This window comes from Odocoileus virginianus, chromosome 5, assembly GCF_023699985.2.
Source record: "Odocoileus virginianus isolate 20LAN1187 ecotype Illinois chromosome 5, Ovbor_1.2, whole genome shotgun sequence".
Taxonomy (NCBI): Eukaryota; Metazoa; Chordata; class Mammalia; order Artiodactyla; family Cervidae; genus Odocoileus; species Odocoileus virginianus.
Window position 1 is genome coordinate 86,065,929 of NC_069678.1, and position 18,165 is coordinate 86,084,093.

Consider the following 18,165-nt stretch of genomic DNA (forward strand, 5'->3'; position numbering starts at 1 on the left):
AAAGAGCCATTCTTGACTTTCCATGCTAAGCAGTGGTTGTTTTAAGCCACTCAGTTTTTAGATGGTTTGTTATGCTGCAATAGACAATGAATATGCTCATGTGTGCTGTTCAAAGATGAAGCTCACCATTTCCACACACAGGAAAAAAACAGTACTTACTCCCCAGAGGCTTTTGTGTGTTCAGCCCACAAACAGAGGAAGAAATGAACAACATGAAACCAACAACTTTGAACATCTTGTTACTTAGACATCCTTTACATATAACTCCACGCACCCGGGCAGTGCCCATCAGCTCTCTCTCTCCTCCTCTCATCTTTCTTCCTACAAACTCCAAATTCTCCATCACTCTGTTAGGCAGAGCAATTCAGTTCTCTCAAACCCTTTCCCCCAAACTCAGGAACACTTTTCAAAATCCAGGGCCCTTTGCCAACATGCCCAATGGAGTTGAACTTTTCAGGGTTCCAGAGAGTATTCTCCACCGTTTTAGCTGACCTGCTTGTGATCGTCTTCCTCACACAACAGGACTGACACAGAGTCCTCAATAAATCATAATGAAAGCAGAAATGTAGCAAGCACCTACTATGTGCTGCTTGTTAGGTTAAATACTTCACATGCATCATCTCATTCAATCTTCACAAAGCCCCATAAGATAGGAACTACTATTGTCCCCTTTTACAGAAGAGCAATCTGAGACTTACCAAGTGGCTCAATGGTAAAGAATCTGCCTGCCAATGCAGGAGACACAAGTTTGATCCCTGGGTCAGAAAGATCCCCTGGAGAAGGAAATGGCAACCCACTCCAGTATTCTTGCCTAGAGAATCCCATGAACTGAGGAGCCTGGCAGGCTACAGTCTATGGAGCTGCAAAAGAGTCAGACACAACTTTGTGACTAAACAACAACAGCAGCAAAGCCTTCATATAGTTTTAGGGCCCATGGTCATACTTAGTGACAGAGTCAGATACCAAAGCATTAAACCAACATTGCTTATGTGAATGAAAGAGAAGGCAGGAGGCTGGAGAGAGGCTATACTTGACAAGTAGGTTTTGGAAACTTTGGTAAATAAGGTGTGGGTTGTTTCTGTGGACATGGAGGAGATCACCTGGAGGTAGAGGCATGGTCAGCCCTACAGACCCTGGTCCTTAAGGGAGCTGCAGAGAAGAAAAAGCAATAGAAGAAGAAGGGCTTGGGATTTGCCTGGTGATCCAGTGGCTAAGACTCAGCGCTCCCAATTCAGGGGACCTTGGTTCAATACCTGGTCAGGGAACTAGATTCCACACGATTCAACTAAAGATTCCACACGCTCCAGCAAAGATCAAAGATCCGGAGTACTATAGCTCAGACCCAGAGCAGTCAAACAAAAACAATTTTTTTCTTTAAGAAAGATGAGTAAGCCAAAGGAGGGGGAGGAGGGTTGAATGGTGGATACCTGGGCAGTGAAGACTTCAAGGACAGAATGGCCAAGGCAGACCCAGATGCCAGCAGCTTCATGACTGGAGGACTAAAGAGCCTCACTGGTCTCCCAGCTGGGGTGGAAGCAAAGAGATGAGAGGGAGATGAGGAAGTTTAGAAATGGGGTGCAGACAGCTTGGCTAGTATTAGCAGTGAAGCCGGGGGGAGAGCGTGACAGAGTATGCATAGCAGGGCTGATCCAGGAAGGGCCTTGGTTGTTCAGTCGCTCAGTCTTGTCCAGTTCTTTGCTGACCCCATGGACTACAGCACACCAGGCTTCCCTGTCCTTCACTATCTCCGAGAGTTTGCCCAGACTCACGGCCATTAAGTGGATGATGCCATCCAAACATCTCATCCTCTGCGGTATGTTTTAATAGGGACGAGGCCTGATCGATCGTACCTGGAGAGAAACGAGGTGGATGGAGAGCTGGGCAAAGCCTGCTACAAGGTCGGCAGAACCTGCGGTGTCCTCGGCCTGGGCCCTGGAGCAGGGCACCCAGGCCCGGGCTCGCAGGCTGAAGTGGCTGAGGACAGGCGCAAGTGATGGAAGGCAGACTGCGGGTCGGGAAAACGGGCTCCCGGACCCGGAAAACTGGGTCCCGGAGATCAGGCTGGACAGGCAACGCGGACGGTCCTCTTCCTCTTCATAGAGGAACGGAGCTGTGGTCCCGGTCCCGCATCCTGGCCACTGTTCGGATCACCCGGCCGAGGCCTCCGGGAAGCCCAGGGCGAGGATGGAGGGTGGGCGCTGGCGGCTGGACAGAGCGGGGCGGAGCTGGGCCGGGAACGCCAGCCTCCGTCCCCGGGTCCTCTCAGGTGACAGACCCCGCGGGCCCCCCGCCCCGCCCCGCCGCATATTCAGGAGGCCCGGCCCGCGGGGTCCGAGAGCAGCCGGAGCCGTCGCGCCGAGAGCTTCAGCCGTCGGTGCGTGCGTGGTGCCCGCCTCAGTCCACCTCGAGCCCGACACCCGCCATGGCCCCCGCGGCCACCCCCCGCAACCTCCTGGTTCTCCTGCAGGTGCTGGGGCTCGCCCTGGCTCAGATCGTAAGTCCTGCGGCCACTCCCGAGCCTGGCTCCGGAATGCGGGTTCTGGGCCCGGGGTTCCGGATCCTGGGGTCTGGTGGAGTGTTCGGCCTGACCCCCACCCTCTATTGACACCCCGTAGCCTGAGGGGCAGCCGCTCACGTCCCTTCAGTAGGGGCACAAATGGGGGTAGGGGGTTGGCTCTCGGCACCGCGAAAAAGGCGGACAAGCCGGGGAGCCGGAGGGACCCTGTCCGGAGATGCTCAGCCTTGCCCGGGCCCGGCGGCGTGGGGCAGGAGCTGGCGCCGGGTCCTGGCAGCCTGGAGAGCCCAGGTGGCGGGGGAGACAATGGTGCCCATTCACGGGGCTCCGGATCCTCCGCCCTCGCCGCCTCCCAGGGGGCGCCGGCTCCAGCCAGACGCCGCTCCCCCTCGGCTGACGCTCTCCGTCGGGCTAGCGCGCCCGTGTCTCACTTCCGAGGGCCGGCTAGGGGCAGGGGGCCTCACGGGATGCGGGCGCGGGGGGGTGGGCAGGGTCGGGGCGCCATCTGGGGCCTTGGGCGGTTCGCAGCTCGCCCATGGGGCGCCAACCTGGCACTTCTCGGTCTGGAGGTGGGGGTGGGAGTGCGGGCACCTGGCAAACGCCGGATCCCTGCCTGGGTCTAGAATGGATCGCGTAAGAGCGCCATTCAACCGAGGATGGAGGAGGGGTGCTGGGAGAAGGGTGCTCTGAATAGGAGGAGAGAAGAGGCTTGCCCTCCTTAGACACCTCGCCCCCTAACGGCCCCTCTCTGCGCCTCCCCAACTTTCCCGTCGGGCTTTATCCGCACCAGGGGGAGAAGTAGGGGGTTCCTATCCATCTTCAATATCTGTCGTCCATCTAAAAATAATCCAAGCAACCAGTAATTGAGGATCAAGCATCTCTAGGTACCATCTTCCGTAACCATCCGTTATTTGAGTCATCGGCATCTCCTATTCTCCGCCCACGACCGCGCAGCGGCAGCGCGGTACAGTGGAAGGAGCTGGGCAAACCTAGGGCGGAATTCCAGCTCCACAGCTTACCTCCTGTGATCATGGACCCCTGAATCTTAGGGAGCCTGTTCCCTCACCTGCAAACTGGGGCTCGTTAGTTTCGGCTCACAGTTCTGAACCAGTCAATAAGATAATATATGTAAAGGTCCACAGTGCGTTCTCAGCGAAGGGGAGTTCACGGCTCCTCAGGGGGGAGGTGCGCCTCTGGATGCCCAGTTCCCTGCAATGTCTGAGGGCTGCCCTCTGTGTTTTCAGAGAGGTCCGCCAGGAGAGCCGGGGCCTCCGGGTCCCCCAGGGCCACCGGGAGTGCCTGGATCCGACGGAATCGACGTGAGCTCTCTAACCCGGCACCGGGGCTGTGGGGGGTGGGGCGCGGGGAGGCGAGAGGCTGCGGACAAAGGGGAACTTTGTGAGCTCTGGGAGTGGAGGCAGGGGGTGGCGGCGGTGAGGTCGGTGCCTGGAGCTGCAGTGCCCCCTGTTGCCAGTAGGCAGCGCCGGCCCGCCCCACAAGGAGCCCGTTTGTTCTACAAAAACCTCAAACCAGCTTGGAGCGGCAGAGCCCGTTATAGCTGCCCGCTGACAAGAAGCTGCTGTTCGGTCTACCTGCCACAGATCACAGCGATTCCTCTTCCCCCGCCCTCTCCTCCCTTTTTTGGGGTGGGAGACGCCTTAACTCCTCCGGGCACGTCTGGATGCTTCTTCAGGGTAGCTTGGGAGGCTTAGCCAGACCGCTGTCCGGCCGGGGCCAGACTCCAGTCTCTTCCCTTTACATTTTTCTTCCCGATTTAGAAGCAGCTGGGCTGGTTCCGTGCTCTCCCCACCGTGGTGAGAGTTAAATACATAATTCTGGATGCTCCCCCATATTTATGGGTCAGTCCCATATTTACCCATCTCCACAGCTTTCTATTCAATTTGGTGCCCCCACCCTTCAAACAGGGGCGCTGGGCCCCTGCCAGGTTCTCTGGCCGCCTTGGGCCTTGAAATGCCTGGAGGCCTCTCTGGGGCTGAATGTGATTCCACAGGCCACGTCTGTTCTCTACCGAGGATCCTTTGTCACAGGGGAAGGAGGTCCTTCCTGCCTTGGGGACAGATTGAAGCTGCCCCCTTGGTCCCTGCCCCTTCCCCATCTCATTCTCCTGACTCCAATCCACCACTTCCCCCTTCGCTTACCTCCTCTTCGTGTTTTCCTAAAAGCCCCAAAGTTTCTTCCCACACTTGCTCAAATTCAAGAGGCACTGCTCTCCAAGGCAACCCACTCACAGATCTCATGACTGGCACCATCCCAACGCTGCCATGTCTGGAACTCACTTGTATGTTGATATCACCCTCTCCAGCATGCATGGGGTTGGTCTCGATCCACCTATGGTTTTCTTGAAGGAAAGGGGGCTATTTTCCTAAAAAGCACGAGGTTTGAGAGGACCCAGGACAGAAGAGGAGAGGAGCATGTGGGCAGGTCAACCGGGGCTTGTGTGTGCCCATCTGGAGTAGCACAAGCCGTGGTAAGCTTTCTCAACAACTTATATCTTGCAGGGTGACAAAGGGCCCCCTGGGAAAGCTGGCCCTCCGGTGAGTGCTTTTTCCCTGTTGACCTTTGATGCTTCCAGGTCTCTCCTGCCTGTGGCTAATATTTGCTCCACCTCTGTTTTCAAGGGACCTAAGGGAGAGCCTGGCAAAGCAGGGACAGATGGACCAGACGGGAAGCCCGGGATTGATGTGAGTACCTACTGAGCATCAGGTAGAGTAGGCTAGGGCTCCAGCCCCTGACTTCCAAAACCTAGTTCTGGCATCTTCCCTGATCTGCTGTGCAGAGCAGGATGGAGACTCTACAGCTGCGAGCTCCCCTTATCTTCATGTGACTTGTGACCTCACACCCACGCCAAGAATACTCAATCAAGGGCAGATGGAGGTCCAGGGGGCTCAGCAGCAGTCAGAATTTAGCCTCACATTTCTGGCCTCCAAGTATGACACTTAATTCCCTGGGCCGAGCTGTCCTTTTGCATCCTCTCCTTTCCTCCCCTTTTCCCTTCCCCACCCCACCCCCTTACAGCCCCAAGCACTATTCAGGAGAGCATCATTTGGCTGAGAGCATGCAGTTCTAGGGGTTCATGGTCTCAAGGTCACAAGCTCCTGGACACAGGCTCCAAGGTCACTGACTCCTAGACAGGGTCATTGGGAAGTCATCTGGTTGGGGAGACACTTGAGTCAATCACTAAAAGATGGGAGGAAAAAGTGGCCCCCCATGAATGGCCTGCTGGCTCAAGAAGTGCCCATTAGGGCTGTGAGCAGCCACAGGGTCACTCCAACTCATCCACACCCTGCAAAGATTACAAAGCATATTGCCTTACACATCGATTTTCATAACCACCCAGAGAAGTGAGCATTGATTATTAATCCATATTGCAGATGAGAAAACCAAGGCTCAGAAAAAGTTGTCAAGGGCAGACATTAAGAAAATGGCTAATCCAGACCCATGTCTATTTAGGTTTTCTAGACTTCTAGATTTCTAGACTGGAGATGTGAGGTCTGGGCTGACAAATCATTGGGCCTTGGTTTCTCATCTTTCAAAAGAGGATAATCATCAAGGGCTAGTGTGGGAACTGGAAGAAAGGAAAGTGAGGTGTTGATGCCCATAGGCCCTCCCGGAGTGTGGTGAAAGGCAGCCTGGGCCCAACCAGGAGAGACCTCTGGATCCACCCTGCCCCATGGGTCAGGGAGAAGGTTTGCCCCTCACAGATGTATCTTCTCTTTCTTCCCCAGGGTCTAACTGGAGCCAAGGGTGAGCCCGGTCCCGCGGGGATCCCTGGAGTCAAGGTAAGTGGCCTGCTAGAGGTTCAGCATGGGCAATCTAGGTACCAGAGTCTGGGAGGGGCTGTGGCAGAGAGGAGCAGAAATGTAGGAGACCCCAGCCTCTGAGCCTCTCCCATTGCTTTTGCAGGGCCAGCCTGGGCTCCCAGGGCCCCCCGGCCTGCCAGTGAGTATAACCTGTGATGGCTTTAAGGGACCCTTTGTAGGTAGGGGGACTTGGAAAAGGAGCCATGAACTTAATCTTTCCTTCTGTTTCAGGGCCCTGGCTTTGCTGGACCTCCTGTAAGTCCTCAGGGATGGGGCAGGGTCCCTGGGACTCTCAGAGGAGGATGGTAGAGAAGGGCTTCCAGCGTGGGCAGGGGCCAGCATACTGTGATGGTGTCAGAAATGGGCAGACTTGTCAGAGAACCCTGGGCCTATCCACTGGCTCTGAGATTCTCTGGTCCTTAAAGGCCTAATTTGTCCTAATTTGTCAGCTTCTCTGGGGCTGGTTGCAAGGCAAAAGTGGGGAAAGGGGCTCTGGGCCCCTGTTGCTATCTTTGTGGCAGGGCTGGGCTAACCCTCTGAGGCATCCTAGCCACTGATGTCTCTGCTCCTAGGGACCACCTGGACCTGTTGGCCTCCCGGGTGAGATGGGACTCACAGGCCCCAAGGTGAGCCCCAGCCACCCCTCTGCTCACTCTGTCTCCTGCCCTCTGCCTTCAAGCGCAAGCTGAGCACCTCCAGGAGTTCCTGGGCCTGCTTCTGGCCACCAGGAATCTCCTCCAGGTCTGGGCAGAAACCCCTCCCGCTGAGCACACACCAACCGCAGGCTGTCCTCTGCAGATCAGGCTTTGATCTCCCCAGATCTCAGGAGGGGACCTGGAGGGCAGGATGGACAGGGCAGTAGCAGGAACTGGAGCAGGGGGGAAAGGGTGACCTAGCCAAGGCTGGACAAGGGTATGATTTGGGCCTCTCTTGCTTCCAGGGGGATCCTGGACCAGAAGGACCATCAGGGCCCCCGGGACCCCCTGGGAAACCGGTAAGTGTCCTCAGACCTCCCACTGGCAGGGTATGGCTGGGGAAGGACAAGGGTCTTCGGCACAAGCCTGGGGTGGGGACGGTTCGAGTCAGGTGCCATCTCCATACGTCTTTTCTCAGGGCCGCCCTGGAACCATTCAGGGCCTGGAAGGCAGCGCGGATTTCCTGGTGAGAGGCGGGGCCTGGGGCGGGGCTAGTCCGGGGAAGGGGCGGGTCATCTTGAGAGGGGCGGGCAAGGAGACAGGTTCCATCGGAAGGTAGGGTCCCTGGGAGATGGGAGAGGCTGCAGCGGAGAGGGGCAGCCTGGTGCGGGCGGAGGAGCGGTCTTAGGAAGCACTGCCCTGTTGGCCTGGGGCAGGCCAGTGACACAGAACCCTGCGGAATTTCTCTTCCAGTGTCCAACCAACTGTCCCGCGGGCGTGAAAGGGCCCCCGGGGCTGCAGGGCGTGAAGGTGAGCTTCTGGCCCAAGTCTTGGGGGGTGGAGCAGGGGAGCGGGGGACAGGACGCACTCTGAGCTGTCTCCTTCCCCGCAGGGGCATCCAGGCAGACGCGGGCTTCTGGGAGATTCCGGCCGCCAGGGGAAGCCGGTGAGTGCGAGGGCGGAGGGCCAAGGGAGAGTGTGTGGAGAGGGCCCTACTGGAGCCTCCCCGCATCCTTCTCGCTTCCCATTCCCTGAATGGGGCTCCGGGAATGAAGCCTTGAGCTGGGAGGCAGGAGGCCTAGGCTCTAAGTCAGTGTGTCCCTGGGCAAGCTCCTTCCCTTGCTGTGCCCCCATTTCCATATCTGTCATCCCTGGGACCCTATGCTTTCCAGGACGCCTTCCTGTCTGCTCTTGCTGAGAAGACGATGTTGTCTTTGGTTGTCTGAATATTTGTCTCTCGATCTGCCTGCCTATCTGATCTCTCTTTCCTGGCCCTTAGGGTCCCAAGGGAGATGTGGGTGTCTCTGGAGAGCAAGGCATCCCTGGACCACCGGTAAGGAACACTTTCCCTGCCCCACCCCCACCCCCCCTAGGAGACCTCAGTGGAGTTATTCCCTTGCTCCAGCCTCTAACTGGTGGAAGAGATACCTGTGTCCAGCTGGTGAGGCTCTGGATGAGGCTGGCTGTGAGACACTGGGGGACTGGAACCAAGGCTGCTGTCAGCCAAAAGGCTCAGCTGAGGCCCTGGTTCTGCCACTGTTCCTTTGAGTGACCCTGGCGAGTCCCTGGCATCTCTGAGCCTCACTGACCATCTGTGACAGGGACTCTGTGCCTGCCTCAGGAAGACATCAAGAAGGCTGGGCTGGGGTTCAGGGAAGGTGTCATGATGTGGGCCTTCTAGTTGCCATCACTATCATTCTTCTGTCTTGACAGGGTCCCCAGGGCATCAGGGGCTACCCAGGCATGGCGGGACCCAAAGGAGAGACGGTGAGTGGGTCTGGGGGGTGTCCTGCAGGAAAGAGCTGCCAGGACCAGCCCTCTGGCTTCTGGGGTCCAACCAGGACTGACCCACAATCTCTCCTCTCCCCAGGGCCCTCAGGGGTACAAAGGCATGGTGGGCTCCATCGGCGCTGCTGGGTCACCTGTGAGTCTGCTCCTATTCCCTGCCGCCACCTTCCTCCCCTGGACACAGCTTCTGGGGCTGCAAAAGGTGTGACTTCCCCAAGCCCAAGTAACTTGGATTTCTGTCTGTCCTTCTTGCCAGGGTGAGGAAGGTCCACGGGGACCACCAGGCCGAGCTGGAGAGAAGGGTGATGTGGTGAGTCCTCAATCACCCCTATTGCAGTCAGGGCCCTGGGAGGAGAACTGGGTAGACTCAGCTCCACCCAAGGCTCAGGTGTATTATACAGAGGTGCACACGTGTGTCTGCGTGTGTTCACATGTAGACGCCCGTGCCCATGTGTTATTCTGTGTGTCTGTGCATGTGGGTGGCTGATGTGAGGGTGAAACATCTGATCCCATAGCCCAGCTAGCTCCAGCAGCTCCTTCCTCCAGGCCCCGCCTTCTGCTGGTCAAATTCAGGCTTAGGGAGAAGCTGTAGGATCCAGTCCCACGGTCACCAGGCCAGACAATGAAATTCCAACAAATCAGTCATGGGGCTAATGGGATTTGGCCCAGATCCCAGTTCTCTTAACTCTCTCCTTTTTAAAATTAATAAGAGTATTTCTTCTGAGCAATTTTGAGTTTACGGAAAAATTGAGCAGAAAGTAAAGTTAGAGGTTTTGTTGTTATTGTTAGTTTTTTTTTTTTTATTATGCAAGTTTTTCAGTTTAGTTCAGTTCAGTCGCTCAGTCATGTCTGACTCTTTGCAACCCCATGAATCGCAGCACGCCAGGCCTCCCTGTCCATTACCAAGTCCCTGAGTTTACTCAAACTCAGGCCCATCGAGTTGGTGATGCCATCCAGCCATCTCATCCTCTGTTGTCCCCTTCTCCTCCTGCCCCCAATTCCTCCCAGCATCAGGGTCTTTTCCAATGAGTCATCTCTTCGCATGAGGTGGCCAAAGTATTGGAGTTTCAGCTTTAGCATCAGTCCTTCCAATGAACACATAAGGGCTCACTATATTATTCTCCCTACTTTTGAATATGTTTAAAAACTTTTGAATATGCAAGTTTTTAAACATATTCAAAAGTAGGGAGAATAATATAGTGAGCCCTTATGTCCCTCTCTCCCTAAATTAATCTTTTGCCACACTCACTTCATCCATCTCCTTGTCCCCTTCTTTCCTTCATTGCTTTGCTCTGATATTTTCAAGCAAATTCTTAACATTATGTCATGTTACCCATTTCACTTCTCAATGTATCTCTTAAAAATAAGGTTCTTCACATAGCCACAATATCACTATCACACCAGCAAAATTATCCAGTTATTCCTGAACATAATCTAATCATCAGCTTGTGCTCCATTTTTCCTAATGATTTCAACAATGTCTTTTCAGGGTTCTTGTTCAAATCAAGACCCAAACCAGCTCCACACATTGTCTTTGCTTGCTGTGTTTCTTCACATCAGTGTTGCTCAGGGCCTTGGTGGGTCACACTGGCTCCTTCCCTGTCCTGCTGCTGCTCCCACCCAGCTTGCTTGGTGCCCAACTCTACACCCTCCCACAGGGTCCAGGGCGAAGTCACACAACTAGAACCCTCTCCACCAGCCCCTGCCCAGCATGGCCTGTGCCACGGGGACCCTGGGACTCAGAGGTCACTGTTCTCAGCAGTTCTCTGAATAGCCAGACCGGGATTCAGCCTGCTGAGGGTGGTCTGCTCTCTGTCTACTTTGCAGGGGAGCCAAGGAGTTCGAGGACCCCAGGGAATAACAGGCCCAAAGGGAGTAACCGTAAGTGGGCAGAGGGCAGGGTCCAGGGGGTCTCCAAGCCCCCAGAGGAGGAGGAGCCTGGGGTTCCAGACTGAACTCTGTTGCCAGTGGGCTGGCTCTGTCACCTCGGGAAATGCCTTCTTTCTGTGCCTCAGTTTTTACTATTTACTATTTACCACCTGTAAATAGAGTGATGATGTAGGAGGGGTCTTGGGACACTCATCACCCACACAAGGGAAGGACTGTCATCCATCCCATGAAATCCCTTCCTACTTCCATTCCCCTCCCCCCGTTAGCTGCTGGGGCTTCCCAAGATGACCAGGCCCACTTCCCACCTGCACACTGCCCCCCACAGAGGGACATGGGTGGGGGCCCTGACCCCAGGCATCTCCCCATTGTGAATCTCCTTTCAATTTTCCTGCTGAGCAGGGACCCCCAGGCATTGACGGCAAGGACGGGACCCCAGGCATGCCTGGAGTGAAGGTAGGAGTGGGGACGGCCCCTGGGATGGGGGTGAGGGTCAGGGGTCCTCCCAGCTGAGGCTCTGAGTCCCATTGCACTGAGCCTGGAGGCCTTGGAGCCTGGAATCCTCAGGTGTGTCACCAACACGTTCCTTCTTGCTTCGGGGCCTCCGTTTCCCTGCCTGCACTCGGGTGGGGGCCATGGACCCCCGGCTGGAGCTCTCATTTGTGCCTCTGCTTCTGTCTCTCACAGGGCAGCGCAGGACAGGCGGGGCGGCCGGGAAACCCAGGCCACCAGGGCCTAGCGGTGAGTACAGGGTGGTGCCGTGGGGGCCGCCACAGGGCACGTCGCTTCTCCTCCGCCGAGAGGCCAGGCACTCTGTGGCCCACTTCCCCAAAGTGGTGTGAGTGGCTGATGAGGTGGAAGTCACACCCAGGATTCATGCTCTGGACCTTGTCCCTGCTCAGCTCAGGCCTTCTCACCAACTCTGGCCTGGCTTAGGCCTCCTCATTTGGACAGCTACCCCAGCCTTCTCTTAGATTATACCAACCCTCCATGTTGGCTAAGTGGAATCAGACCATTTCCCTGCTAAATACCTTCCATGGTGTTCCACCCTCCCTGTTCCCCAACTCCCGCCCCCCCGACACCTCTGCCTCCAGGAAAATGTCCTTCTGTCGTCATTCGGCAGAGTCACTGAGGTACAGAAAGTGGCAGGGGAACAGTATGACCAGGATAGCTACACTCCTCATCCTCGCAGCTCATCTCAGCATCCAAGGACCACCGCAATCTGACCCGTCAGCCACTGCCCCTCTTCACCCTCTCCCTTCTCAACAGAGCCTCAGCCTTTCTACCGCCACACCTTCAGGCCTTTACTGGTCCCCCTTATTGGGATGCCCTTCCCATCTCTGAGTCTTCTCACAGTCCAAGCCCACCTCCGTCCCCCACCTTCTGGGAACCCCCATCCTTCCCTGCCAGGGATACTTAAGTTGAGGACTGCTGACATATCCAGGTGCAGACTGTGTTCCTGCGTGTACTCGCGTGTGCTCCACTTCTCCCCATGGACCACAGGCCTTGGAAAGCAGGTCCTTCTGTCCCTATGTCCTGTCTCACCAGGGATTCGGGGCTGGGCACAGTCAAGTTCATGGCTGGGCCTTCTGCTCTTCAGCTCCCAGAAGGCGAGGGAGGCATCTGGGAGGCAAAGTAGCAGATGCTCGGGGCTCCCCGCTGCCAGGGGAGAAACTGACATCAGCTTCCTTCTATAGGGAGTGCCTGGTATGCCTGGAACAAAAGGAGGCCCTGGAGACAAGGTAAGGTGACCCCAGGCTGGGGGCAGAGAGTTGGCTTCATCTGAGCAAGGGAGCCTAAGGGCAGGGACCAGGGGCATGGCTTAAAGACTGCAAGGTCCAGGCCTTCTCAGGCTCAGAGACTGGGCCTGAACACAGGTTCGTTGGGCCTAACCACCTCCCTCCGGTCGCCTCCCTCCCACCTCTTATCCTGGCTAGAGAACAGGATGGCATGGCTGCAGATCAGTGGAGTCCAGAGGACCTGACTAAGAACCCGCTCCGCTTCTCAACTCATTTGGTTCCAGAGTCTGTTTAGCATTCACCTGGCTTCTCCAAGGCCAAACAAGAGCCTGACTAGGCTACACAAACTGACCTTAGAACTCTTCCTGCAGGGTGAGCCGGGCAGGCAGGGCTTCCCTGGAGTCTCTGGTCCCCCTGGGAAGGAGGTAAGTTCCCCCTCCTCTGACTCAAGGGCTCTTCTTGCTTTCCTTCCTCCCCATCCCTCTCTCCAGGCCTGAGGACTCTGCTTTCAGCATATGGGGCAGAGTGAGACTGTGGGGTGAAGCCCTAGCCGCAGAGTGCCCCGGGGCTGGATGCTCAGGGCTCTGCCGCTGACCCAGGAAAGCTCTCATCTCTCTCTGCCCCCATTCCCCTATGTACAGTGCAGAGAGGATGGGGCTGCTTCTGTCCTGGGGTATGACCTCTCCAGATGACTGGGGCTGACAATCCGGCAGACAGAATCATTCACTCATTGCATAAATATTCACCAAATATCTGCAACCCACTAGCCACTGAGATAGTCTCCTATTTACATAGAGCTTACAGATTCCTGAGAGAGGCATTGAATTAAATAAAGACCCCAAATGTATTGGGTCTTATGAAAGAAAAGGACAGGGACCCAAAGAAAGAAGGTGAAGGAAGTCTTCCCTGATAAAGCAAATTAGCTGAGCCCCAGGGGTGGGTAGGGGTTGGTCAGGTGTGGAAAGGAGGGATCCTCCAGGCTACTGCTCACCTCCGGATTTCTCTGTCCCCCAGGGAGAGCCAGGGCCTCGAGGAGAAATCGGTCCCCAGGGCATCATGGGGCAGAAGGTAAGTGCCTGGCACAGTGGTCCCTCCCTGGGGCCCTCTGCAGCAGCTGGCACTGCTGGACCCAGGATCTGGGTCCTTTCAAGGCTCCATTGTGAGGCCTCCCCAGCCAGGGCCTCAGTTTGCTGGTCTGTGGAGTGGAGCCAAGGACCTCCATGGTAGTGACAGCAGGAACAGAGGGCACTCTGACCATGCAGGGTCTGGGATCTGGCAGGGAGAAGCTGCCCCGGCTGATGGCTGGGGTGTGACCTTCACTTTCCATTTCAGGGTGACCATGGTGAGAGGGGACCAGTGGGGCAGCCAGGTCCTCAAGGCCGGCAGGTAAGTACAGGGCAGCTGAGACGGGCTCTGGGAGTATGTCTGGGCACCTTGTCTGACTTATTCCTCTGGTTTCTTTTCTCCTCAGGGCCCCAAAGGGGAACAGGGTCCCCCCGGAATTCCAGGGCCCCAAGGCTTGCCAGGCATCAAGGGAGACAAGGTACTAACTGGGACTTAAAAATACCAGGGAAAGAGACCTTCAGATTTGAGGGAGCGGTTAGTGGAGCTCCAGTGCCTCAAATCCACCTGGAAAAATGACCCCCTGCAGGTCCCCAGGGGCCCTGGGGGGCGAGGTGGAGCTTGGGAGGGGGCTGTGGCTGGGAGCCGGGGTTGGGGGAACCTGTGGGCCTAGCCTGCCCTGGATCGGAGCTCACCAGGCTCTGGACTCCCCAATTTCAACAGGGTTCCCCAGGGAAGACCGGGCCCCGCGGTGGAGTGGTGAGTGCCAGCAACCTGCCTTCCCTGCACCACCTCCCTCTACCCACACCCCCCGCCCCGTGCCCCGCCCCACACCATCAGGGCTTCGTCTCTCGCATCGCATCGGGGTGGGAGGGCGCGGGTGTCACAGGCCAGTGCAGCCCCTGTTCCCATGCCATGCGGGGCCACCGCGATCTGACTGTGTCTCGATCTGCAGGGCGACCCGGGGGTGGCTGGCCTCCCAGGAGAAAAAGGCGAGAAGGTGAGAAGGCTGTGCGGGGTGGAGGAGGGGAGCAGCGGGCGGGCCCAGGTACCCCACCGCCTCGGGACAGCACCTTCTTGTGCCTACAGGGCGAGTCGGGCGAACCAGGACCCAAGGGACAGGTGAGTCCTGCAGCTGTGACGCCACCTTCCCCCGCTCCTGCCGCCCCCCGCCCCCCACTTGTTGCCTCAGCGCCGCTGGGGACTAGGACCGCGACTCCCCCGGCTTCCCTGCACCCCACCCCATCCTTCCCCTACTCCTGCATAACCCCCCAACCCCCACCCCTGCGCTTGCGTCCCCTGCTTCCCACTGGGAACCCAACCCGCCCCGCAGCAAGGAGTCCGCGGAGAACCTGGCTACCCCGGCCCCAGCGGAGATGCGGGCGCCCCGGGGGTGCAGGGCTACCCGGGGCCCCCGGGCCCTCGAGGACTGGTTGGAGACCGAGGCTTGCCCGGACAGCCCGGGAGGCAGGGCGTGGCGGTGAGTTGGCCTCCAGGGGAGGAGGAGTCGTCTCTTTGGACTGGTTGCTGCTTATCCTCTCAAAGGCTGGGAGTTCCTTCCCTGAGGCTGGTACCAAGCCCCGAGATCAGAGAGGATGGGTGTGGGTGCTGGAGGGGTTTCAGTCAGATGCTGAAACCATTTTCGGGTGAGAAAATGGGAAAAGGAAGGGGTTATAGCCCCAGAGCAGTCAGACCTGGCAGCCAGGGGCTTCTTCCTGAAAGGCCTCCTCTGCTTTCAGGGCCGAGATGCCAGTGACCAGCACATCGAGGACGTGGTTCTAAAGATGCTGCAAGGTGAGGGGGCACCAACTCCTCCTCCTAACCTCCAGGGCATCGCCACCCTTCAGAAGACTCTCCATGTGGCCTGGTGGGAGAGTCACGAGTCGTGGGTGGCCATTCCAGCTCTGCCTCCAAGGGACTGGGGGCCTTACCTATGTCCTCACCCACTCAGGACCTTTGATGTCTGCAGAACAGCCTGAGGAAGGGGGAGGTTGACCCTCTGCTCTGTCTGCACACCTAGTGGCCAGAGGCCAGGATGCTCTGCCTTCCCAGTTTTACTGAGCCACGCCCATCTTACCGACTTCTCTGTCTCCTCCCTCCCTCCAGAGCAACTGGCAGAAATGGCTGTGAGTGCCAAGCGGGAGGCCCTGGGTGCAACTGGGATGATGGGTCCCCCAGGACCCCCTGGGCCTCCTGGGTACCCAGGCAAACAGGGGCCCCATGGGCACCCTGGCCCTCGGGGCATTCCTGGCATCGTGGGAGCCGTGGGTCAGATTGGCAACACCGGGCCCAAGGGTAAGTGCTGTTCTGTGGTGGTCGGGAGATGGGACCACTGTGCTCAGTTGTACCAGCTGATGGCTCAGCCTCCTGTTTTATCTTTCATCACTCCCCTTCCTAGGATGAGGCTCTCCCATATAACTCCTGGGCTTGCTTTTTCAGTAGCAAATTGATAGAAACAAATGTACTAATTTATAGCCTGGGTTTTTTTTTGGGGGGGGGGTGGGGGGAATGTTGTTTCTGTTTTAAACTGACTTAGTGGTACTCCATAAACATCCCTCCATATCTCTAGAAGTGGGGAGGCAGATGAATAAAACAGTAAAGAAGGCAAGCTCGGGTCAGAGCAGGTATGAGTCCAGACTGTGTCACTTTCTCATTGTGGCTCTTGGACAAGTTACCCATTAATATTCCTGGGTCTTAGATTTATCATCTGTGAAATGGAGTTATTTATAGTAACAATCTCATAATTGCCAGGAGGATTACATTTAGAGGTAATTTACAAGGAGTTGGTAAATGCCCACTATTGACATTACCAGACACTTTCCTGTAATGAACTTTATCAGCTTTATAGTCTTCCATCCTTTGGACTTGCCTTTACTTAATCAGTTCTGCAGTCATTTCCAACTGTCTCCTATTATAAACTAGCACAAAATAGAAATAATTGTGTGTGAAATAGAAATTAAACATCAAGCCAAGAAGAAAAAAAATTTCCCATTCTTAAAAACTAAGGCTCGGTTCTTTCTCTGCAGGAAAACGTGGAGAGAAGGGCGATCAGGGAGAAGTTGGCCGCGGGCACCCCGGGATGCCTGGGCCCCCCGGGATCCCAGGTAAGACCTTGGCCCTGCCCAGTAGCAGTCCTGTCCCTCAGTCCTGGGATTAATGACCTGAGACAACTCGGTCTCTTCCATGGAGGCCCCCCTCATGCTCTCACAACATGAGGCCAACTCAGTCCCACGCATCCAATTTTTGCATCCCTTTGGAGCAGCCAGGAGCCTCTGGGTCAGGTCTGGCTGGGAACTGGACAGCTGGGATTCCAAGGACTTCCTGGGTTACACAAAAACCTGCTTCACGGAGGGAAGGGAAGGGGCATTTATTCCCCTGACTCACTCACTGGGAGTAATGGACCATGAGACATAACTCTCTTAGAACCTGTGTCTGGGGCAGAGTCCCTTCTTTCTGTGGTGTCCTTGACTTCAGTTTCCCTGAGAGACTGAGGAATTCAAAGGCCGAGATAGAAGGAGGCCTTGATGTCTTGACCTCTTTCCTTCCACAGGACTGCCTGGCCGGCCTGGTCAGGCAATCAACGGCAAAGACGGAGATCGAGGGGCTCCAGGGGCCCCAGGAGAGGCAGGTCGACCTGGCCTGCCAGGCCCCATGGGGCTGCCAGGCTTCTGTGAGCCTGCGGCCTGCCTTGGAGCCTCAGCCTATGCCTCTGCACGCCTCACAGAGCCTGGATCCATCAAGGGGCCATGAGCATCAGGCCAAGACAGAGCCCAGTGGGCATCCTGGGGGGGGAAGGACTCGGGCCCCTCTGGGTGGACATGCACCCCATGCCTCAGTCCAGGAAATTAGCTTTTCCAGGACCTTCCATCTGGGATCCAGGAGTCCTGAGGAAAAGGAAATTCTAAAACATGGGGGAAGGGAAGGGAAGGGAGGGCATCAGATGAAAAGGTGAGGCCAAGAGGGCACGTGGCACTGGAGAGTCCACGGTCCAGAGAGGATGGGGTGGCCTTTGTTCCTGGAGCATGGCTCGGATGTCATCAGAACAAACGTGTCCTTAATCTGCATCATCCTCCACTGGCCATCTTGTCCTTGGGGCAAATGGACTGAGGCCTTTGCTAGTTCCTGATCCCATTTTCACCCCCAGGCTTACTGGGTGACTGCCCAGAGGGGGCCATCCTTAAGCCAGTCCTCTACTTCCTACCTACCTTCCTCCCATCTGAGTATTTAAACACCCATCTCCCTTCCCTTCCTGGCATCACCCTTTCCCATCAAACCCTAGATCCACCCAGGCCTTTCTGTAAATAAAAACCCTCAACTTGGGTACAAGCCAAGATATGAGCGCTGAGCTTAATTTCTCGTGGGTTAGGAGTGGGCCCCCACGACCTGAGCAGGATGGTCAGGGGTTCTAGAAGGGGGAGGGTAGAAGGTGGGGTACTTTCCTCTGGGCACATCCTGAACTGTGAGGGTGGCCTGGCCTATTTTAGGAATGCCTGTGAGATAAACCTGCAGGTAGAGTCAGGATGGTGACCTGCTATCTAGCTGTGGGCAGATCCCTTCCCAGCCTTTGTACAGCTGGGCAAGGACCCAGCTCGCCTCATTTATCCTGTAGAGAGTACCCAGTGTCTTGCCAGAGCCCAGCCCACAGGAGGTCCTCTGTGAGTTTTGGCACTCAGCGTGTGCTGGCCTTGGGGCAGGAGCTGGCAGCCAAAGATGGGAGG

General features: G+C 56.5%; 1 protein-coding gene across 1 annotated transcript; it reads left to right on the forward strand.

The window, feature by feature from the left end:
* Nucleotides 1–1,891: 1,891 nt before the first annotated feature.
* On the forward strand, nucleotides 1,892–17,778 carry COL9A2 (collagen type IX alpha 2 chain). The gene is made up of 32 exons (XM_020893996.2): nucleotides 1,892–2,494; nucleotides 3,760–3,834; nucleotides 5,035–5,070; nucleotides 5,155–5,217; nucleotides 6,262–6,315; nucleotides 6,440–6,475; nucleotides 6,568–6,591; nucleotides 6,909–6,962; nucleotides 7,277–7,330; nucleotides 7,450–7,497; nucleotides 7,725–7,781; nucleotides 7,864–7,917; nucleotides 8,251–8,304; nucleotides 8,685–8,738; nucleotides 8,842–8,895; nucleotides 9,016–9,069; nucleotides 10,587–10,640; nucleotides 11,049–11,102; nucleotides 11,334–11,387; nucleotides 12,344–12,388; nucleotides 12,757–12,810; nucleotides 13,400–13,453; nucleotides 13,718–13,771; nucleotides 13,857–13,928; nucleotides 14,171–14,206; nucleotides 14,403–14,447; nucleotides 14,537–14,569; nucleotides 14,781–14,927; nucleotides 15,187–15,241; nucleotides 15,554–15,742; nucleotides 16,474–16,551; nucleotides 16,998–17,778. Exons 1-32 carry the CDS (start codon nucleotides 1,994–1,996, stop codon nucleotides 17,195–17,197), a joined length of 2,496 nt encoding a protein of 831 aa, XP_020749655.2. The 5' UTR covers nucleotides 1,892–1,993; the 3' UTR covers nucleotides 17,198–17,778.
* The last annotated feature ends 387 nt before the right edge of the window (nucleotides 17,779–18,165 follow it).